This window comes from Artemia franciscana, chromosome 1, assembly GCF_032884065.1.
Source record: "Artemia franciscana chromosome 1, ASM3288406v1, whole genome shotgun sequence".
NCBI classification, from domain to species: Eukaryota; Metazoa; Arthropoda; class Branchiopoda; order Anostraca; family Artemiidae; genus Artemia; species Artemia franciscana.
The window spans coordinates 39,103,541-39,128,667 of record NC_088863.1 but is presented as its reverse complement, the minus strand read 5'-3'; the positions used below and the strand labels follow the sequence as shown (position 1 = coordinate 39,128,667).

Here is a 25,127-nt window from a genome sequence, read left to right as displayed (position 1 = left end):
TTCGAACCCCTTACAAAAAATGGAGCTCAGCAAGCACTTGGCCTAAAATATTCTACCAATCTCCTCCCGCGTTTCGAAGTTGCCAAGTTTATTGGTGTCCACATAGACTCCTCCTAATAATTTTTAACACATGTTTCGTAAATCAGAGCCATAATCTTGCGACAGGTAAGTATGATTAATCGTGTGAATTATTTTCTTCCTCCCGATATCCTTTCACCCTTTACTACTATTTCATTTTCCCATATATCTTACACTGCGGATTTGTTTGGGGCAACACTTATCCTTCAGTTACCAATAAATTAAAATCTGCCCAAAACCGTACCACCAAAGCAGTTTTTTGGCTGCCTCGACTATATCCCATCCAGGATTTGTACTCCAATTTTGGTATTATCTCTTTTGAGTAAATCATCAAAAAATTAAATTTATACCTTGCATACTCCGCCTACCATAAAAATCTTCCTCCCCAATTATTATCTTATTTTAATAGTAATAATTCTGAAGGCACCTGTCTTCGTTTATCCAACCGTTCCTTCATTGTCCCCAACGGTGTCTCTAGTTCTGCCCAGTCATCCCCCATTTATGTGTCTATACTTTAAAGGAATATAATACCCTTCAGTGTCTAGTTATCCACATGTTTTCGCACGCTGTATAACAATGTACTAAACTTTGACATTATATTTCTCTAAATTTTTATTCAATTTGCTTGAATTACCCGTGTTTTCTCTTTTTTCATTTTCAATTTTTTGTTGTTATGGTCCTTAACAAGTTCGCTTCCAGGATCCTAATTATTATTGGTGTTATGTCTTATTTTTTATTTGAATAAATTAAATTGAATTAAGAAACAAAACAACAATAATCACACCATTTACATTCGTTTTCCGTTGCACATGGAAGTTTTGTTCGTGCAGTCAGACAGATAGTAATTAGTGACGCTATAATCTATTCTGTGGAACCCATAGACGCTACTCTTTTCTTCTTCACCGTTAATCACAAAGAAGTTTGATGGTTATTCCCTCAAGACGCAGGTTTTATTGGTTTTCTTCAAGATGCAAGTATTTGCTACGTAACAGGGGATGTTTTTTTCTTTTGTTGTTATGTCAATTGTTAAAAACCTGGGGGGGGGGAGAAAAAATAAAAGGGCCCCGCCAGTCTAGTGGGGAAGCTCTTTCGGTTGTAAAAAATGATCTTAACCTATTGATGACATAGGTTTTTTTTCTGGTTTACACACATGCCCTTTTTTCATTGCTGCTAACATAGACAACATAATTCCTGCTATGTATTGATTTTCAACAAGAACAAAGGCAAGCTGCTGTATAGTCTAGACATTTATTGATTTCCCAATGTACACAAGGGATTACAATTATGCATTAAATAGCATTATGCAAGAGAATGTTATTAATAGCGGGTAATGGAGCAGGTAATTTTCTGTGTTCTCTAGGGGCTATAAAACCCGGTCCAAGACGAGGAAATTCATCAGTTTTACTTTTGACATGAGTGATAACACAAGAAGAAATTTAAAAAGGATTTAGCCAGAGCTATTTACAGGTAAGTCTCTTTGCATTTTAAGTGATGGTTTCCCATCCCCCCACCAAAAAATAGGGATGAGGTTAAAATCAAATTAGAGCTGATGTAATTGTTTATATGGAAATAATAAGTAAAACCCTGTCTCCTCCTGCTATTGCATAGTTCTCTCGGTAATATATTAACCTAGTTTTCTCGCAAAAACATATACTTTTACCCCGTCCGTAATTTCAATGCACTTTTCCGCTAATCAAAGCCTATTCTAGCAGGTGGGTAAATATGGCATAATTAACATCCGTCAGATATTTGGAATACCATTTCGTCAGGTAAAGGATTAGTTTACGTGAGCGTTAATGCCATGCATTTAATTGGTTAACATCTGCTTTGTCTCCTAAATTCCTTCAAAAAAGAAATAATGAAATATTTTTCAAAGGAAAAAGAATATTATTTTCGTTAAAATTAAGAGATGTTTGTTAAATAGATTGCATTTTTAGTGACGATTCCATGCAAGAAAGTGGACAAGTGTCTTTCTGAGTATGATAATGAACTAGTGTCTGAGGAACTTTCATCCCCCACAAGCATGAGGGTGGAGGGGTATGCAGTCATTTTGAAGTCATATTTTTTGTTATGCACGGCTTATTAAACTCGAATTTAAAGAGAGGGTATATGGCTTTTTGTTTTCAAAATGTTCTTTTATTACATTTAAACAGTGTTGTGAAAAACTTCTGAAGCTGGAGTGCAATAAAGGCACGAAGAATAGAATGTTTTATTTTGCTGTAATATATTCTAGAAAGAATAAAACCACATATAAAGGCAAAGAAAATATTTACGGTTTGCGATACTTGTTAATTCAAGGTTTTCTGTCAAATATTCAATTTATGCTGTATTCAGTTAGTATTGATATGAATCGCCTTTACTTCAGTAAATTATTTGCTCATTTTCAGTCTAATTAAGTTCCTTACCTTTCTTTTGGAAAACTTATTTTATGGATTTTTCCATAGCTTTCTTGTTTAACCTCGTGGACCACGAAAACAAGCATTATCGAAAGAAGGTGCCCCCTACTAAGGTTGAGGAAGAGACCATCCCCTCTTTAATTCCTATTAAAATTTAAGTCCTTCTTTAAGCAAAGGGGTGACGCATTTAGCAAAGGGATTTCCCAATGTTTGCTCCCTAGTCTCATACCATTACCGTATATTTTCCTACGTGTGGGCCCATTGAGGTAAATGAGGAGCAGTAGGGATGAATTATTTGTGAAAATCTAAATTCCACATTTCTTAATTACTCACATATTTCTATGAAATTAAGATGTACTTTGACCATGTACGTTCTTTTTACGAAAACTGAATTTCAACTTTCTTAAAGGATCAAGTATTTCTAAGAAAATAAGAGATATTTTAACAGGGTGTGCTTTTATTTCATGAAAAAAATTAATTTCTATTTCAGCAAGGGGCTCCTGTCAGTAAGAAGTCATGGTCAGGAGCTAGTACAAGCATGCTAAGCACCAAAGATGTGGTCCCTTCGAAGCCTGTGCCCACCAAGAATGTTAAAGACTTGGGCGCTTCTGCGGTCCCCAAGCCCTATGTTAGTGAAGTAGCCGGAACTTCTATGCAAGGCAGCATCGATAATACGAGCCTTCACGTAAGTGTAAATTATGTTAGGCCCATAAATATTTCATGAAAAGCTTATTAGATGTTTCAGTGTTTTAACTAAGGCGTACGAGCTTGAGATAGTAGAACACAGAGAGAGTTGCTTGTTCGATACTTCTTTTGTTGGCCCTCAAAGAGTGAAACCAGCTATTTTCTTCATCGAAATCATAGAGTTGTGATGGTCATTACCAAGAACTAAACCTTTTTTTCCCTTTACATATATTACAAGCAGATCTTTTGACTCTAGATGAGAATAAAAGACGTCATGATAGGCCGTACAAGTATATTTTACTTACAATCGGTGTTTTTAGTCGCTATGCACATGCCGTTCCATTGCACTCAAAGAGAGGTGATGAAGATGATAAGGCCCTTGAATCTATTATTGAATATATTTTATAAGAAAATTCCAACAGATCGGGGAAGTGAATTTGTTAATCCATATGAAAAAACGGTTTTAATACAATGCCCTATCATAGTCATAGTCCAATAAATGTGGCATTAGCTGAACGATTGGTAAGAAATATTGAACTTTTAATGACATATTGCACATTGAAAAGCCTATTAGATGTTTTAGCGTTTTAACTAAGGCGTACAAGCCTGATATAGTAGAACAAAGATAGAGTGTAAGAGTGCTGGAACCAGCAGTGGGGTAGAACGGGTTATTTTCGCTGTCTATTCATTCATCTTCTCATGGGAAAATTGTATATTTCTGTATGATTCCTTTGTTCAGAAATCGAGAACACATTCACCACTACAGTATGAAGCAACTTCAATATACTCCTATAAACACTTCGTATTTGAAGCTCTGTCAGTTAAAATTATGAAGTGAATTGGGTGATTCTTTAGAAATAGGGGGTAATTACATGTCATTTTTGACCCATCAAGTGAGATGGCTAATAGAAAAAAATACTTTTTTTTGCTCTGATATTGATTGCTATGTTGCTACTCTTTGACCTCGACAATTGGGTTATGGAACGGATTATTACAGGAGTCGTTCCTGAATGTTGGTCTATGGTCTTGGCAATTGTTTTGCTCAGTTGTTTTGCTCTGCACTACCTCTTGCTAAAAAATATATTACCCCGGTTGCTGTGGATTTTGTAACCTCTAAACTACACTGTTAGGACTCTCTGTAGGATTTTAAGGAACGTGTTTCACAAAATTTCAGGCCCACTGTGCGACCCCTCGGCGAGCGATTGAAATCATGACAAAGTGGAAAAAGTTTAGAAGGGGCGAGAAGCACATCATCACTCAACAGTCTCTAGTCAGGTCAGAGGCCAAAAGTATCACTCTTGTCAAAGAAGAAAAAGGAAACAAGGATAGAATTGTTAGATCGAAAAGGGATTTCTTTTCCTAGATATGCCGTAGTTACCGCACAAAGAATCTCATCTTTCAGTCATCTCATCATTGAACCTTTCCAATGCAAAAAACATTGATGTGAGTGTAAGACATGGTCACCATGAAAAGTTTTATCTAAAAAATGCTCTATGAAAACGTTCATTCTCAAATTTTTTCCAGTGAAGACTATTTCATAGATTTGACTTTCACGCTTATAGATTTGCATGTCATTTTCAAAAAATCAAATAATGGAGAACCAATTGCTGCCGAGGGTTATCCTATGAAAATTATGTGCTACACAACTTGTTTAAACAAATAATTGTCTAAATCAATGAAACGTTGGTGAACAAAAAAAAAACAACAAAACAATATATCGAACTATGCGAGCTACATGCAATTCATTTTAATGACTCCAGGCTCCTATAAGAAATTGAACGACTTAGCCATTTGATATGAATATAGAACGGACACTGTCACTGCCAATATACTTAGAAATGCAACAACTAGTGATTTACACTTGGTTTGGACAATAAATCATGAGATATTTAATATATCTCAATCGATGCCTCCCAATGTTAAGATTGATATAAAGTTACAGGTTGCTCTGTCCAAATTTATTTTGTGAAAAGCACTTGTCGCTGCACCTGATACAACAGTCTCTCTCGCCTTGACAGTGCTTCATGTACTAAAAACAATAGGTTATGAGTGCTGTTGCATTGGCAATTGAAAAATTAAGAGCTAGCGGAAATAATATCAAACTGCTTGTTTCGAATACAATCGCAAATCAACGACATATTGCTACGGGTTCCGTAACTACATTGACTCTTCATTTATCAATTGTGTAATTCCTTCAAAACTCGTTTTGACTTTTGTAAAAAGTGCTCGTGCAATAGGATCATTGACAAATTCCCCACACAAATTGAAATGTTTGGACTTTCATCTCTTGTATGCAAAGTAAATGGAATTCTACTCTACAATTTATCCTTTGATAAGACATACATGTCTCTATATAAATTGACAATGTTATCCCTAGATCGAGATTAATAACTATTTGAAAATGGAATAATCGGAGCAAAGTTTGTAAAACTCCTGGTATCATTGTATTGGATTTGGCTAGTTTTAAGATAGGAGTATTGTCTTAAAGGTCACTGTACGTTTCGAATATACCTTTGCCGATCCGTTAGCGGAGAGTATAGAATTAATTTTGCCAAATCAATTTGAAACCTATTGGGAAATTAGATGACAGTGTTTTGCTCGACTTGGCACCATGAACACAAAGCAAATAGTCAATGTATTCAACTTTCATCCAACTAATCCAAATACAAATTTTATTGCTTATCCCCAGATTTCCTTGAACAAATTAAAGGGTTAACAAGACCATTATCATTGTTAATGGTATTCCGTCAAATTTAAAGACGATTCATTGGCTATACGTCTTTCAAACAGCGACAAATATTAAATTTTTAATGCTCTTACCCTATTCTATGCATCTACACGCATCACAAGAAACACTTTCTTCAGCAAAGTGAAGAATCTATTGTTCAAAATCATAAGCAAGTACAAGATTTATCAAACAAAAGCTGTGATTTTTATGCCCAGTTATAAATTTGATGTTGTGGGTATACTAACGGTGAATTGTTCACCATTTACGTAGATGTCCTCGATTAAACGACTTTCTAGCTGAAAATACCCTTTCCTACGTGTGTAATATAGATTTCAGTGCCATAAGAGTAAAATGCTTTAAAAGCGTTTGTGAATTTACTTATTAAGAAAACATGTATGTACAATAAAAGTCTTCATTCTTTAGATTTCTTCTTCCACCTACAGGTAACCATTGATAACGATAAGTGACGGAAGTTCATCAGGATTTAGCTTGAACTCATCTCGGCATGCAAAGTCAGGGTCATATTTCCTATAATATAATTTAACTTCATTGTTATTATATGTCCTTGTAAAGTCAATATTATTATTCAGATTCATATCATAAAATTTCCGTGTTTTAATTTGCTTATTTGAAGCAATGTCACACATGATATTCTCATAAAAGAATCACTTTCTGTAACAGCCAAATAAAAATTATTTGGTTTATAATCGTAGTAGCCACTATCTTCCCAGCGACTTAGTAAAAACCATACTCTCCTATTATTCCAGCAGTTGTAATGTAGACCAGGTTTTTCTTCCCAAAAACAATTCAAAATCACGACGATACCAGTCCTTCAAAAATAAACTGAATTTACGTTTAGATTTTTTCCTATCATACCAGGGTAAGTTTTTTCCCATTGATCACATTTATCATAGTGACAATGGGAGCATAGGAAACCTCAATTGTGAGAGTCACAAACATCTTCAAGACAGGAATTACAATTGTTAATTTGCAATGCAGATCCTTTATGCAATTTATATGGATTGCACAACCTACACTTTTCGCCAGAGTCATCAACAATCTTCCTTTTACTTCTAGGAGGAGTCAGAATTTGTCAACTTATTTGTTGTTGCCAGGCAAAAATGTTCGTCTTAAACGAATTTCTAGTTAACGTTCTGTCAATAAATTGAGGAAATGCATCTGGCCCACGTCGTAAAAGTTTCATAAAATAGTCCAAAGATGGGGAATCATTTTTCATTGCATCATCAAATATTCTTTGAGATAGTATTTTTTTAACAGATAACTCTTGGAAACAAACATTTAGAATCAAATGTTGTTTTAAAGTCACCAGATTCCGTTTGATTTTATGTTTTTCAAATCCAACCATTTCTAATCTGGACACTCTCGCTGTCGATTATAGACTAACAAAGAATGAACATTCTTTCTAACTTCTCATCTCTGGTAAAATATCCAACAAGAATAACATTTGAAATGGAATAGTAAGAAACCCATTCATTTTGCATATTGATTCAGATCATTGTCTTCAATATGTTTCACTAATGCATTAATCCGTCTTGAAATCTTTTTATATGCCTTATATTCACTTCTCCTGCAAAACATAAGTGTTCTGCCAACTTTAATTTACTCAATGTATTTCTTGCAAACATCTCGTCCCATTCTAGGGCTAGCCAACAACCCCTTATAATTTCTGCTGTTACATAAGGTACTCTAGGCTTCATTTCATTATTGCTAGTGTCTTCATTATCCAATAGTCTAAAATTATCAATTAATTTATATATATATATATATATATATATATATATATATATATATATATATATATATATATATATATATATATAAATAAGTTGTAAAGAATATTCTAAGAACAATACCTACAATGTTGACGCACTGAACTGTTTTTGATACTGAGGTAAGTGATCTGTCAGCTCTAGTAAGTCACCCAAAATTACATAATCTTCCACACAGGTAAACAACATCCTATTATATAACAAACACCTGCATCTTGAAGTCAATCAATAATGTCTGCGTTTTGAGGGAATCACCGTTAAACTTCCTCGTGATTAACGGCGAAGAAAAAACTAGCGGCTATGGGCCTTGCAGAATAGATTATGACGTCACTACTAGGGTATAAAAATATAAACAAGGAAAATTGTTTTTGAATGAACCCTTAATCGGTATTTTATCAAGTAGGTGCTAGCAATAGTGAAAAATAATAGACATACTACTTCTACCATGCCAAATACGACTATCTTTGATTTTTGCGATAGGTAATCGTAACTCAGGATGTTTACCATGGTGAACTACTTCCTCAACGAAATCCTTTTTAAAGGGGTTTCATGCTCCTTTTCAAAATACTTGGACATTGCATCTCCCGGCTGTAAGGAGATACTAAATTAGATCGAAACAATACTAAGTATTTATAAAAAATATATCAACTGAACTTTGCATCACTGGACAATTTTCTGATTTTTTTCTATTTTCATTACTGTGTGCATACTGCCCTCTTTATTTGGTTTTAGTAGCCCCTACTATCATGACTAATCATTTGAAGTGTATGGTGTTTTAAGACCCAGCGTTGTAATTACTGGTGATAATTGCGGGAACCTTGGCAAAATTGAGGTCGCATATTTATTTTTCGGGCTCCTCAATTTGTTTACATTTCATTCTTTTTTTTTGTATTCTGGGAAAGGTAAGTGCAGACTTGGTATTTTTGTGTTTCGACTTTTTACCTTTTCAAACTATATTTTCTCTAGACAGTTCATTCTTCTTGCTGCTCTGCCTACCTTTCTTTTTTCTAGGGAATATCTGATCTTAATTTAGTTCAGAGATTTCTAAAATAAGGTTCGCTTTGGCCCGTTTTCCCACACATGCTTCCTTGAACTCGCCTGATTTTCGCAATTGGTGACAAGTATCGTTAATTTGCTGTTCTTCACAGGGTATATATCCCAGAGGGGAACTCAAAGACATTGAATTCTTCTTTTTTTGGATCATCAAAGACAAAAAAAATTAAACAAACATGTATGCTAACTCTCTGTAAAACATGTCAAAACTCAAACTGTAACAAGCGGTAGTAAAGAAAAACTACATTGGGATATCCGATTCTCAGCTTTTTTTTAAACAAACATCTCATTTTGGGCAAATGCTGTTATGCATGTAAGGTACACAGATTTTTTCTTTGGGGAGGGGCGTGATTAGAGTAAATTTATATGATCAAGAAGTCACTAGAAATTTGAGAAAATGTGAGATTTCAGGGGGGGAAGTGAACCACGAGTCTTATCCGTTGGTTCCTGATTTGCATTGATAGCATATAATTTGCCCTTTTTCATATATAAAGAAAAGGGTATAAACTTGGAAATTGGTAACAATGATATCACTGCCGAGTTTATTGGTTTATCAGAATATTCAAAGAGTTTTAAAACCATTCAAGAATAATTCCTAACTATATTTGGATTTTCAGGTTAGAGCGTCATCTTTTATTCCCTAAGCTACTATCAAAAATTGCCCCTGACTATGTTGGGTCAAACTGTTGCTTCAACAAAGATTCTGCCAAAGCAGGGACTGCACGCAGGTAAATTAAATTGAATGTTTATTTTTTGACACAAGGAACACCGAACGCGTGTACTTTTTCACGAATGTGATTGAATTTTCCGAATAAACAGGAAAAGCCTGTTCGTTAACTTACAAGCAGTTTAACAAGATCAGTTCCCGTTCAATGTTCAAGTTCAATCATTTTATTATTCACATTCACACATACATGTATATAATTGACATAGGCCCATGGGGAGACAAACTCGAAAAACTAAGCCTAGACAAAGATACAATAATAAATAACACTACAATACAAAGATAAACACGACAGCAAAGATACAATAACACAACAATAATATGAAAGTAGTAGCTAGCCCAGGATCCATAAATAAATATAAGAAAATTCAATGCTATTAAATAAAAATTAAGACTAGAAGATAGCGGAGAGGCCCACATTCACCCAGAGCAACAAATAAAACAAATAAATTTATCTTATTAAATAGACGTTAAATTAAAGATAATCTTGAACTAAATGAAATCTAAGATTCCTTTTTTAACTGGATAGAAGAGAATTTATCAATAAGATCCTTGTGAGAGTCCCAGCACCGGGCTACTGACATAAACGGAGTGAATTTAGATCTCTCAGTACTATACTTGTCAGTGTAGATACTCTTTTTTTTGTCGAGTGTTATAATTATGTATATTTTGCGATTGAGAGAATAAACTTTGATTGAGGTAATATGGTGGTAATTTCTTAAGGCCGTGATTACTGATGGAACTCGAAAATCCCATGTTAAAATCGAAAAGCTATATTTAAAAAGTACTCAAAAAGTACTTGACGGAAGATACCGCTTTTAATATCATGACGTAGCTTCTTGAAGATGCTACAAAATGTTTGCTAGGATTTTGCTGAATTTCCTGTAATTGCTTAGAAATCTTAGAAAATGTCTAGCCCTTTTTCACAAGTGTACTCTATTAAGGATATTGCTTTTAAAACAAAATTGGTACTATCATGAGCAGAAGACAATAACCTGTAAGATGATTGCAACCATTTTTCGATGTATTTTCCTATTTTTGAACAGTCCCATAGAATATTTTCAGCTACCTGAAATTTCTACAAGTTTTTTGCCAGAAAGAATCGTCTCAGATCGCCAATAACACCCCTGGAGACGAGACTGACAAGCTGATATAATTAACCTGGTATTTCCGCCAATGAATAAGTGCTATTTGAAGGGTTTTTGATAATCGACAGTCTCTAGAGAATTGAGAGACAGGAGGCTACTCTAAAATCAATATTGAACCTCGATGTTTTCAAGTTCATTTAATCATAGCCTTAATGTCATTATTACAGAACTGCTCCATAAGTAAATTGTGAAGAATCTGGAAGTATATCTAGATAAGTATATAAATATGCTGTAGAAAACTTATTTGGAAGTGCAAAAGGTGAAGGAATAAAAAGTTTCAGGATTCTTAGGGCTTTATTTTGTAAAATCTGTATGGATTTAATATGGTTTTTAAATGTAGATAAGTATACTAGAAAACAATTATTAAGATTAGACTGAATCAAAGAAAAATTAATGCTTCGTAAAGTAGAGTAGGCCAAAAAATGTTTCAAACTTTGCATTAAATCAACATACCTTGAAATCTTTAAGCAAAAATTTGAATGTGGGTTTTAAAATATAAGCTTTTGTCAATTACAAGTCCAAGGTACTTCATCGTTTCCACCCGTGATATTGACAATAGCTACTTTGAAGAAGTAACTCGTGTAATACGAGGGCAGATATTTGACTTTCTGCTGTAAAATTATGAAATTATTTTTTGATAAAGTCAAGGCAATAAAATTTGAAGAGCACCTAAATTAAAACATTAGAAAATGCAGTATCCAGTTCTACCTCCAGCTCCTCGTCATTCCTCTCAGAAAGTAAAACTGCCGTATCAACAGCAACATTTGTGCTGAGACCAGTGTTGTGCCAAGTACTTCTTTTTTTACTTAAGTACCAGTACCAAGTACTCAGAGAAATTTTACTTAAGTACAAGTATTACGTACTTCTCGAAAAATCTACTTAATAAGTACTTTTCAAAAAGTACTTCAGTACTTAAGTACTCAAGTATTTCAATTTTATTTCAGTATTTTACTCAAGTACTAATGTTTTACTTACAGTAAATAACACGCAAAACACTTCTTTAATATCCGTTTCCTTTCCAAGTGGACAAGATAAGCAGGATTCTGACGAGAAATCGACTGCTTTTCAGAAAAACTGACTGTTTTCATGAAACAAATCAACTGGTTTCACAAAAAGTCAAATTTTACTTCAGTTAAGATATAAAAAGAAAAAAATTTGCAAAGAACATTCATTATAGCTTCATCATAACTTAACTTAATTTCTTAGTTGCTCTCTTCAACAGCGGAAGCTTTTCAAACATACCATCTCCAAACATGTTTCTTTTTGGAGTAAAAATTCCACCACCTATTGAAAAAAGGGGTTCTGCAGGTGAAGACTAAGGAATGATACAGTTGTACTTCTTGAAAACTTTCATTACCCTTAGGTACACTTTGAGCACAGATAGTTCCTTTCGCCTCTCATTCAAATATGGCAAAACCACCACCTTCACAGAATTGGTTTCGCGGCAACGGTTGCCAGAGTTATCACGAGTTGTTTCTTCATCACTAAGATCAAATAATTCATCTCCGGACAAAAAGTTACCTCTGTCAGCCTTGTCAGTACTTCTGAAATAATCGACCTTTTTTGCTTCGTCAAACCAAGTGTTCAACTGCTACATCCTTCTGGTTATTAGGAAACCACTTCAATTTGAAGAAAGAATGACTTGCAGAGGCAATAACATAGTCTCTTGCATGAAGAACTCTCATGTCCAGGACCGCCAGGACCGTGGGCAATCTTTGTTCAAGACCCAAAAGTAGAGTAAGAACCAAAGCTGGCTTACTTTCGCCAAATCTCTCAGCCAAATCGATCAGGTTTTTACAAAATATCACATATGTCAGCAAGCTTTCCAATTTTGTGACGAGTAAAATTAACCATTTCTTATCTTTGTTTCATTCTTCTTTTGGAGTACCTCCTGGTTTACTTTTATCAATGCAACAAAAGACAAATTTGATAAATAAAGAAAAGAAAATTCAAAATAAACTAACTAGAAAACATATTGTAGTAAGCTCTATCAAACTCACCTTGAGATGTTTGTGAAAATTCGTTGTTGCATGCATGTGACCCTTCAGAATTTTGTTTGAGCAGTTTTTGTATGTGGCAGATACTGCACCATCCTTCTTATATATTATCCATTTATAACAAAAACTTTCCGTTTATATAAACTTTCCGTTACTATATATGGTAGTTCTGTCATGATAGCATCCGTTTTTGAAATTTTGTGCCAGGCCGGGAGCCGTTGTTCTCAAAGACCAAAATCCATTCATCCACTAATATATAGGCAGTTCAATTCGTCGCAGTTCAATAATTTTCCTATGCCATGAAGATAGTACTTGAGTACCTAAGTACCCTTAATAATTTCAAATTTTACTTAAGTATAAGTATAAAGTACTTTATAGATTTTTTACCTAAGTAGAGTACAAGTCCTCAGATTTTTTACTTAAGTAATTACTAAGTATTTCCCCACACTGGTTGAGACAGGGGATTGCCAAAGCGCGGTGAAGATCCTTTATATAAATTAAATAAAAAAACTAGTTTTTTTTAACTGAAAGTAAGGAGCGACATTAAAAATTAAAACAAACAGAAATTACTCCGTGTATGAAAGGGGCTGTTCCCTTCTCAACACCCCCCTCTTTACGCTAAAGTTTAACTCTTTCTCTAAATTCTACTCTATTAAAGCGTAAAAAACTTTAGCGTAAAGAGCAGGGCGTTGAGAAGGGAACAGCCCCTTTCATACACGGAGTAATTTCTGTTCGTTTTAAGTTTTAATTTCGCTCCTTACTTTCAGTTAATAAAACTAGTTTTTTTAAATTTAATTTCTGAACGTTTTTGAATTAATGCATGTTTGATTTTGGCTCTCCGCACATAAATTATTAAAATGAAATTTGCATATTAATTCTTTTTTGGCTAAATGGCAGTGTCTTAGTTTTGATCAGACGATTTTGAAAAAAAGGGGAGGGGGAGGAGGCCTAGTTGCCCTCCAATTTTTCGGTTACTTGAAAAGGCAACTAGAACTTTTAATTTTTAACGAACGTTTTTATTAGCGAAACATATACGTAAATTAAGAATTAACTTACGTAACGAACTTTTATGTTCTTATATTTTTATTATGCATATGAGGCGGTTTGCCCCCTCGTTAATACCTCACTCTTTACACTAAAGCTTAACTTTTGTCCCAACTCCTTAAGAATGACCACTGAATCAGAAAGGCCGTAGAATAAATAGTTGAAATGACTAAAAATACTTTAGCGTAAAGAGCGAGGTATTTAGGAGGAGATGAACCCCTCATATGCGTAATAATCTCTGTTCGTTTTAATGTTTAATGCTGCTCCTTACTTTCAGTTGAAAAAACTTTTTCATATTTATTTTTTCATTGTTTTTCTTATAATAATGCTAGAAAATCCTCCGCTTTCGTCATTGAATTCCTCTTCTCCCATGACACGTTCCTCCAAGGTACGATCCTCCTACATAGCCTCCTCCCATCACCTCCCCCCCAAACCAAAATAATCCCCCTGAAAAACGTCTGTTCACTTCCCAATAACCATTACTGTATGTAAACACTGGTCAAAGTTTGTAACTTGCAGCCCCTCCCCCGGGGACTGTGGGGGAGTAAGTCATCCCAAAGACATAGTTATTATGGTTTTCGACTATGCTGAACAAAATGGCGATTGCGGATCAAAATTTTGATCCGTTGAATTTGGAAAAAATGAGCGTGGGAGGGGGACTAGGTGCCCTCCATTTTTTTGGTCATTTAAAAAGGGAACGAGAACTTTTCTGTTCCGTCAGAATGAGCCCTCTTACGACATTCTAGAACCACTCGGTCGATTCGATGACCCCCTGAAAAAAAAACACGCACCCGTGATCGGTCTTCTGGCAGTTCCACATTTTTGTAGATAGGAGCTTGAGACTTTTACAATAGGGTTCTCTGATGAGCTGAATGCGATGGTGTGATTTTCGTCAAGATTTTATGACTTTCAGGGGCTGTTTCCTCCTATTTTCAAAAAACAAGGCAAATTTTCTCAGGCTCGTAACTTTTGGTAACAAAGACTAAATTTGATGAAACTTATATATTTAAAATCAACATAAAAATCATATTCTTTTGACGTATCTTTAGCATCAAAATTCCGTTTTTTAGAGTTTGTTTACTATTGAGCCGGGTCGCTCCTTACTACGGTTCGTTACTACGAACTGTTTGATTAGAAAGAGCAGAGGACCTAGGACAGATCCCTGTGGTACCCAAACTTTCGAAGACTGATGAACAGGCGAAGAGAGGAAATTGCCTCCATCTATTTGTTGCTTTCTCTTATACAAGATTTAACTATATCCAACGCCAGTCCGCGAACTCAACAATTATCCAGTTTACAAATAAGAATACAATGGGATATTGTATCGAATGCTTTTTTAAAATCTAAATATATTGTTGCTGGAATTTAACCTCTATCTAAGCATTCATGAATATATGGACGAGAGCAAAGATAGCGTCTTCAGTTTGTGCAAAGATAGCGTCTTCAGATTGTGTCCAGACCTAAAACCACACTGGGAATTTGCGAAGAAATTAGACGATTTAAGAAAATCAAAAACTCTTATAAATTGCCTTATCAAATATTTTAGAAAAAGCTGACAAAAAAGCAATACGGTGGTAATTTGATGAGTTTTCAGGAGAGTCACTTTTACGAAGTAGGATTATCCTCGCTTGGTTAGAAGCAGCTGGGAAAACTCCAGTTTTAAATAAAAGATTAGTTATACGCTGTAATGGTAAAATTACTACAAACAATAATACTTCAACAATTATAGAACTAGACCCGTCTATTCCCGCTGAATTACCTGGATTTAGATCACACACTATAGGGGAGAGTCGGGTAAGACGGACCCCATTTTGGTTTTCCGTCTGCGGATGAGGTTGGAAACAAGCAACGACTGACGAAAGGTGTCTAACTTGTCCCCAAAACATTGAGTTACGTAAAGAAACCTTCTTCACACATAAATCAGCCGTATTTCCGGGCCCAGATAAAAAAACTGAAGTTGGTCAAAAGGTCCATCTTGCCCACCCCATAGGATAAGACGGACCAGCCCTTTGGGCAAGACGGACCCAATTGCTCAAAAAGATTGATTGTCTCTAAACAATTTTATTTCGAATACTTAAAATACTAGTAGTAAGTAAAAAAGTAAAAAGTTAGCAAATAACTATATTTAAACACTGTACGAGGCCAAATCTACGTGAAAAACGAACTGAGCCGACTGTCTCGTCGTTCCGCCCGAAGGGGTCGGTTTTGGCAGCTTCATGATGACCTCTTCTTTTCGCACGAAGCTCATCTCTTCAGTTGCCGTGAATTTGCTCGATGGAGCTAATCGCTTCCAAAACTGAACTTGGAAACCATCAGATTCACAATCACACACAACTCCAACATAATTCCTGAAGCTCTTCTTGGTCGGCACTTTCACAACCAAGAAATCCCCACTTTTTGGTTCGGTTCCATCAAGAAACTCCTCCTCCTCTGACCCATCCAAATGCAAGCTGTCATCACTTTCATCATCCAGCGCGATATGTTCATCGAAGCTGTCTTCCCCGTTCCCAGGCTGTTTGGAGAGGTTTCTCTTTTCAGGCCGTTTTCTTTGAGCTTTCTTTTCTGATTTTTTTCTTTTCAACTCAAATTCTTCTTCCAGTCTGTTTTTTCAGGTGTGTTCGTCAGAATTTTGGACTTTGTTCTTTTCCTAGACGTTTTTCCGTCTCTTGCATAGAAACTCGCCTGGGTGAGGACGAACCGACTCTGGAGTCACTGGCATAGTCGCAGAAATCACTGAGCTACTGGTAGTTGGCAGCACGTCGTTATTCAAGCTCTCGTCGCCAGGGCTGGTTGATGGAACTGCAGACTGGCCTGTCATGGGAGACGTCTCTGGTGCTGGTCGGTCTGTCACAAAGGCGCTGAGAAAGTCGTGATCTTGGAAAACGTTCCTATTGAAAGGGTATATTCCTGTTTTTTGGAACCCGCTTAGTACGTTTTCCATGACGAAAGCTCTTGGAAAAGCGATTCCAACGAATATTCCGATTTCATAAATGGTAATCCTCCTGTTTGGGTTCGAAATCATCCACGAGTTAGCTGCTTCATTGTAGTATCGCTTGAATGGCCCATAAACAGCAACATCAAGAGGCTGCAGCTTGTGACTGCAATGCGGCGGAAGCGTTAAGACGTCAATGCCGTTTTCTCTGCAAAGATTAACCACGCTCAATGAGACGTGCGAATCATGGTTATCCATAATCAGCAGAAGTCGATTTGTGGGCGAGCAACTGGTTTGGGAGATCAGATGGCGTATCATATCCGGGAAGATTTCGGCTGTCATCCATCCAGACGGCTGGCATTTTCCTGTGCTTCCAGGGGGAGTCCCATTGAGAAAACTTTGAAGCCAGTTCACTCGTGGAAAGACAAAGAAAGGGGCTATCGACTGGCCAGCTGCGTTGATACACCCTACGACCGTTACCAGCGTCCCTCGCTCAGCCGAATTAATGCGTCCAACTTGCTTTGATCCCTTTTCTGCAACCACCTTTGGTGTCTTCTGGACAGTGGTTACTCCAGTCTCGTCAAGATTATATATTATATTCGGCGGATACTTGTGCTTTATAAGCAGCTCTTCTAAATTATTGAAGAATTCGCTGACATTCGTCCTGTTGAAGCTGGTGGCTCTGGCAAGGCTTGTCGTTTCGGAGGACCTTAGGGAAAGCCCAACACGACTCATAAAGCTATTCATCCAGTCTTTTACTGCACACTTATTTTCAGTCCAGTTCTTCGGCATATTCTTCCCTTTGGCCTGGGCATATTCATATGCAAGCTGACCTGCTTCCTTTTTCGTAAGTCCATGATGCATGTGCTGTGCCGTGATCATATAGTCCTTCAGAAGTATCTCTTCGTTTGCTGAGAACACACATTTAAAGTTGAAGGTAGTTGCCAACTCCACTGATAGGGGATCTTCTGCTGCGTCGAGTTTTGCAACTGCTCTTCGCACTGTGCTTCGTGGCAAACCAACCTCTTTCGAAACTTTGCGAAGTGGCGAACCAGATTTAACTCGCATAGCAGCTGCTCTCAGTAAGTCCTGGTCGTGGAGACCGCGGGTGGTTTTCCTAGTATACTTTCCCATTCTGCAAAAGAGAGACAGCTTAATATATTTCTAATTGACATGCGGGAACAATAAATGCAACACAATATTCACAAAATACATAAAAAATAATAACTTCGAAAAAGATCCCAGATGATAGGGGGCAAGACGGACCGGTCCGTCTTACCCGCTGTCTCTGTGGTCCATCTTACCCTAAACCTGCTTTTTCGGAATAGTTAAAAATTATAACATAAGATGGCGCTGCAATGAAAAAAATTAATGTCTCACACACTCTCCCAGACCTCCATATTTGTAAGAAAAATTACCACAGTATAAAACAGAACATTAGAAACACTAGAAAAGAAAAACATTTACCTCAAAAGCCGGTTTCGAGAATGTGAAAACGAATAAAAATATTTTTCTCGAAGACAAGATTGGCTTCAACTCTCAGACTTCGCTCCGAAACTTGCCACTAGATGGCCGTTGTTTCTAGCTCTACAAGTGATAAAAAGGTGACGCTCAAGTCGAGCAATGACAAAAAGTCCGTCTTGCCCCCCGGTCCGTCTTACCCGACTCTCCCCTATTGTATTTGAGACTGAGAAATAGGCCCAAGAAAAATTGAATTACTTTGAGGAGATTACTTTGAGAGAAAGAAAAATCTTTATTACTGCGTGAATAATAATTTCTTTTTTTCGGCTTTACGTTCTCTATAATTTTAGCTTAAAAGCTAATTAGAAGATACGGCCACCGACAGGACTTTTGTCTTTTATGTGATTGTTAATTTTTTGTAAAGTTTAGTTGTGTTTGTTTTTTGTTTTTTTTTTAAATAAAGTATTTATTTATTTAATTAACAAATGAAATATCGACGCATTTTTTTCAAATGCTTTCAAATGGTTACCTTTTAGTTTCATGTATAGATTCCTTTTTATATCTATTTTCCTAAATTCAGTTTAACTCTATCAAACAGTGCCTACAATGATTTCTTTATCTTTCCTGTTTTTCAGTTTTCGGAAAAATAAAAAAGATTCCGATCAATTTTTCTTGCATATGAATGGTTTGAAAAAATTACTTATTCCGACATAAAATTCTGTCAAAAATAATTTCAGGTATTTATCCGGATTTCTAAAGGAGCATGTCAATGTTTATACACTCAATTGTTCCCTTTATGGATATCCAGCAGATTATGATGGACTCGAAATTATTCCCTATACCCAGGAGTCATGTAAGCTATAATTTATTACAAGAAGTAAAGTTTATTCCCATTAATATTGGACGACGTGTTATTACAATGTTAGGTGTATCAAAACAGAAGTTTTCAACACAAGTTTTCATATATCTCCTGCCTTGAATATCCAGATGCCCAGAAAGTCAGGTAGGAGGAAGCCTGGGAGGGGATCCAGGAATAGTATTTGACCCCCCCCCCAATTTTCAGGATGTAATGATTTCCAATTTTCAGGTGTGGCAGAAATCATGACTGAATTTATTGGCTTAAATTTTGGCAGGGCTCTTCCATAGGCCTTGTGTGGAATAGAAACAGTATAAACCATGTCAAAATAAATCTAAAAAAAAGTAAAAGATTTTTTTTCTAAGACGCCATAAATGCACTCGATCCTAAATTATTGATGTCCAATTTTGTATTTGCTACAATCAGCCTGTAAAAAATGCATTTACAATATGCTTGATTAAGAAAGTACTTATTGCGCGCATCAGATTTGGTCCAATATATATCAATAGGGCACTCATTGGATACGCCCGTTTACGCTAGGAGACACGAGGAACGGAGGAGGGCTTGAGTCACAAAAGGAGGCTTCTAGCCTCCTATCGCCTACTATTGAAGGTGAAAGCCAAATTTTTCAAAAAAAAACAGATACCCATTTTATAAACCAAGTTTAAATAAAAATTACTATTTAGAATATGATTCGAGGGCTGAAGCGCTTCAGCCATTAGAAGAAAAGATAACTTGCCTAATTGAATATTTAAACTATAACCCTGTTTTCTGAGAGCAGATGATTTGGTTTGACGGAATGAAAAGTAGAGTTGCAAATAAAGCTTGTAATATTTTATAGATAATACTAAATTTTGTAAGATTGGTAGTTCGTATAGCTTCGTAGTATCACAGTTGATTGATACTCTGTTTGGCAATATGGGACCCAGAGTTCAGTTCCAGCTGCAAAAGGTTATGCTTGCCACTAGTTCCTGAAAAAAAAGACCCAGGAGCTGAAACGTCGATTCGACGCCCAAGTGCCATCTTCACTGCACCCACCGTCTTTGCTACTAAGACTACCTGGGTAAATGAAGCTAGGTAAATGATCTTCTCGTTACCATGCATCACCTCTTCACCTTGACTTATTCCTAGTCTTAGAGACTTAGTCTTCTGAACATTAATTTTCAAACCTATTCTTGCACTCTGAACTCACAAAACCTTTAAAAATTATTTCATTTTCCTCAAACTTTCATCTAGGATGCTTAAATCATCAGTCATAATCTGAGTCTAGGAGTTTCACTAGCCCAATTGATTCCGGAATTCCATAATTGTCTTCTCTGTGCTCCTTAGGATAAAGTTCATCAAAATGATCCCGGGAACAGAGAGGAGTGTGGTGCCACGACAGTTGGAGCAGATTCTGTGACTGCCTTTCTGTTTCCAAAGAGGCAAAATAATGCCCGCTCGCCAGTCTTTTGAAATTCAATCTGTACGGAATACTATGGAGAACAGTACTTGGAGCCAGAGAAGGGTCGCTGCCCAACCATATTCAAGCAGTTCTGAAGGGATACAACACATTCCAGGGGATCAGTTGTTTATCATACGTTTCAGAGATTTCAGGATTTCTGTAGAGGCGAAACGGTGCTGCACTCTGTCACACGGGGCCTCAGGGGTGTTAGATGCAACTTGAAGAAGGTCAGGGTCGGGCTGGCTACCACAATCCAGGTTCAGTAGTGAAGAGAAGTGATCCTTTCAGGCAGACAATTGAGCGCTCTTGTCAGTGAGAATATCTCCATGATTAGATGTGATAGGGCCTAGGGAAGATGGCTTTCCATCTGTAAGATCCCGAAGGTATTTGTACAGAGCGCATGTGTCACCCTTTCTGGCGGCCTCAACAAGATCGGCAGCCTTTTTCTCGGTGAACAGCCTTCTGTCTACGTGGAGGAATTTATTTCTTACGCCGTTTAGATGTCTGCATGTAACCATGTCCTTCGCTAGGTGTGCTTTGCGACACTGTTCTTGACATCCAGAGTTTCCTGCGATATCCAAGACTTTTTTCTGGGCTTCAGACGAGCGATAGTACTTTCGGCCGAAAGCAATACGCCGTCCTTGAATATTTGCTAGGCTTCTTCAGATTCTGAAATTTGACCAAGACAATCAAAATGGTTTGAGATGGAGGCAGCATAAATCTGGCACATGTTGGAGTTTGCAAGATTGTTCAGGTCTATTTTGGGGGGACAGCGGTCAGTTTTCTGGGCTTTCAAGCAGTCTGAAGTTAGAGACGACAAGCCTGTGGTCGGTGTTTCCCAATTCTGCACTTCTGTAAGTTCGGCAGTTATTTATAAGGGAACGCCTGCGTCGGGGCACGATTATGTAGTCTAACATCTTTTAAATATACCGTCATTGCTATACCAGGTGTATTTGTGAACCTCTTTCCTTTGGAAGAGAGTGTTGGTGATCATAAGCTCATGCACGTTGCACAGCTGAAGGAGCCTCAGCCATTGCCATTCAAGCAGTCGGGTATTGCAGGTCCTAGAACATTGTTCCAAACGCCGTCTGTATCTCTGACAGTGTCGTTGAAGTCGCCAAGAAGGGTTAAAACATCATGAGGGGATACTTTTGCTAGGATGCTAGACAGTTGAGCGTAAAAACGATATTTCATCTCATTTGAGGCTTGGTTTGTTGGGTTGAGCAGACAATGATGGTGCGTTTCCCATGTTTGTGCTGGATTTGCGCTGTTAGCATCCTATCTGATACCTGCTCGTAAGAAAGGAGGCACCTCCTGGTCCTAGAGTCTAACACAAGTGCGACTCCATTGGTTTCACCAATATCTTCAGAGTCGTTTCCTATAAGGCGAGCTTCAGTTACGCCTGGTACAGCCACACCAAAACGCTTGAGTTCTACCGCAAGAATTGACTTCGCTCCACGAAAGTTGAGGGTCAGAACGTTCCAGGTGGCCAGGCGAATACTACCTTGGTCAATAAGGTTCAAACGATGGTCGAATCTCGGTCCGGGGACATGCTGTGGTCTTCAAGGGTAAAAAGAAGATCGATCATCGGAAGCAAAAACATCACTATTCGTTGCACTTAGGTTCGGGTGGAGGGTCGCAAACCCGATCGACTCTAGCACTGGGACCTGATTAGCTAGGAGAGCCTAGCTATGGAGTGTCCCTGGGGTGGGCTCCACCCACCTTGTGAGGTCAAGGCCACCCTTTGCGTGGAGCGTTTAGTCAGGGGGTTCCCCCATGTCCAGTGGCACGTGGTCTGCTTCATTTTTTGTTTTTAACATTTTTGAACTGTTGTAATCCCTTTTCAAAATATATACAAATATTTTTGAAATTATTCAGTTTGCTTGCTCTTTAAGCAATTGAATATAAACTTCTCCATGCATGAAAATCTTCAATATTTCCATACAAGTGTGACAAATGTGACAACATTACTGCAATACTGATGAAGTCTAGATCGTTTTTTTTTTGGGCCAGAATGTCCCACGATACCAATCTTCCAAAAAAAAAGGGAAATACAGTATCTTTTCAAAGATATTTGATTATTGAAGCAAGTCCGATTTCTAACACCGGTTGTCTACTAAGCTCCTAACTTTTATTTGTCTTTTTTTAAGGTTTTTGAATTGCTGTAATCTCTTGGTAAAATGTGTACAGATATTTTTGCAATTACCGACTTTTCATTCTTTAAGTTAAAGAGCAAAAAACTGGTAATTGCAGAAATATTTCTATTTTAAGCAATTTAATGTCTTTTCATACTGTTCTATTCAAAGATATTTGATTATTACAGAAAGTCTGATTTCTAACAACGATTGGTTTTCCTTTTTCTAACCGCGTGTGTCTTTCCTCTTCATTTTCATTTTTGACTCGCTGAGATTCTTGGTGCCCCTTGTTTTCCAACCGCGTATGTCTTTGCTCTTCGGTTTCATTTCTGACTCGCTCAGATTCTCGTTGTCGTCTAACCGCGTGCGTCTTTGCTCTTCATTTTTGACTTGTTCAGATTCTCGGTGTCGCTTGTCTTCTAACCACATTTGTCTTTCTTCTTCAATTGGATTATGATTACTTCCGACAATTTTGCAATGCCCTTTACTTTAGCTGCCCTTACTGGTCTTGTCTCATTTGACGGTCCAGGTTGATTTTTACTCATTGCGAAATTAATTGTTCGGACTGCTCTCTCGGTCTTTTCACGTTTGATAGTTCAGGTGATTCCAAAAAATCATTATCTATATATATATATATATTTATATATAAAATTTATAATATTTAGTTTACCTATTGTTGCTAAAGGGAGGGATATATTAACAGGATAAGCTTGTTTTGGTTTTGGTTTTACTTGGTTGTTTTACATTTGCTGTTTTTTTTTTTTCATAGGCATGTAATTTGGGGGTGATACCTGACGCGGGGATGCCATGGATATTCTGTGGTAGCCACAACACTGTGCTGGGTAGAGAATTTAGAGTGGCGAAACCCAATATAGGCCAGTGTATTCTCCTGATGAGCCCTTATGTTGGGTGTTGCCTCTGAATTATTTGTCTATATTATTTTTTCTACTGTTCAGTAAATGACGACTTATACTTATTGACGACATGACTGCCTGTCCATGGATTATTCTTTATGGTTGATTGTGTGTGGCTATGCTGTTTGACCTATGTGATTGTATGGATGAGTAGGGTTGAGGCCTCATTCAAGTGCTGGTCTATATTAATCACTAATTTAGGAAAACAGTCTTCCTTTTCTCCTTCTGTCTCTTTATTTTATTTTATTTTATTTTTTTATTTTTTTTTTTTTTTTTTTTTTTTTATTATTTTTTTTTTTTTTTTTTTTTTTTTTTTTTTTTTTTGTGTGTGTTTGTGCTGTAGCATTGGTGATTTCTCTTTTCATGATATATATATATATATATATATATATATATATATATATATATATATATATATATATATATATATATATATATAAATAAATTGTATGTATGTATGTATGTTTGTTTTTTTATATGTTTTTTTTTTGTAAAAAGAGGGTTTGCATATGACATCATTATAAGTATACAAGGCTTTGTATATGACGTTACAGACCGGGACACAAATGACGACCGGGACACCGGGAATATAAATGACGATCGGGACACCGGGAATATAAATGACGACCGGGACGCAGGGACAAAACTACAACGGGGACGCCGGGGGGCACAGGGGGGATATATAAATGACGACGCGGACACAGGGAATATTCGATTAGCAATCACCATCACCAAAGCTCAAGGGCCATCATTAGAAAAATGCGGTATAGATCTGAACACGGATTCTTTTTCCCATGGACAATTATATGTTGCATGTTCAAGAGTCGGTAAACCTGATAATCTATTACACAACTACAATGGCGCGTAACGACTTGGCGCGGGGGGCTTGGGGGGGCGCGAAGCGCCCCCACCAACTAGGTGTTGGTGTGGCGCGAAGCACCACACCAACAGCTAGTTGTAACAAATGCTAATTTTCATTTTTGGTGGTTTCCTAAAGGCATTATATAGCTGGTTACGTTCAGACCTACATGCTTTATTCACGTATAGAATTTATTTATTTAAGAATTAACGACGCTTCTTGACTACTATGGTCCCTGCGTCGGCCCTGCAGTGCATTCCTGCAGCGTGATTCGATCTCTGGGTCCCGTATTACCAAGCTAAGGTCAAATCCACTGCACCACCACAGGACTCACTTATAGAATTGTTTTTATCAAAAAAAAAAAAAAAAAAAAAAATTAAAATTGTCACGTATTTTAGTAGTTTGGATGAAAACATTAAAATTATTGCTCAGAGACCATAAATATTTTTCTAGTTTACATAATAACTTTAGCGATTCTGAACTGAACTTAAAAGATTTTCAACTTTTTTTCATGTCTTAAATATTTCCCATTTGTAATGTTGTATGTGTCATAGATACAAAAACGATACATTAACTCTTGTGGTGGGGGAAGGGGGAGAATGATATAATTCATCAAACGTTTGGTTTTATTTTTTAGGGTTTTTCAATTGTTGTAATCCCTTGTCAAAATGTATGCAAATATTTTTGCAATTACCAGTTTTTTTTTGTTCTTTAAGCAATTTAATATAAACTTCACCATACATGAAAATCTTCAATTTTTCCACATAAGTGTGACAACGTCATTGCAATACTGATGTATACTAAAAACGACTTCGAAAACTGTCAGGTATTTTACTGGTTTGAACTAAAACATTAAAATTATTGCTCAGAGACCATAAATATTT

At 36.6% G+C, this 25,127-nt stretch overlaps 1 protein-coding gene across 2 annotated transcripts in view; it reads left to right on the top strand.

Moving 5' to 3' along the window:
* The window catches only part of LOC136029363 (cytosolic carboxypeptidase 6-like), a 121,963-nt gene that overhangs the window by 94,028 nt on the left and 2,808 nt on the right, over positions 1–25,127 (top strand). For both annotated transcript variants that reach the window (XM_065707688.1, XM_065707679.1), the window contains exons 10-11: positions 9,347–9,457; positions 18,773–18,888. In XM_065707688.1, coding sequence (XP_065563760.1) covers positions 9,347–9,457; positions 18,773–18,888 — 227 coding nt within the window. The remainder of the gene's footprint in view (positions 1–9,346; positions 9,458–18,772; positions 18,889–25,127) is intronic.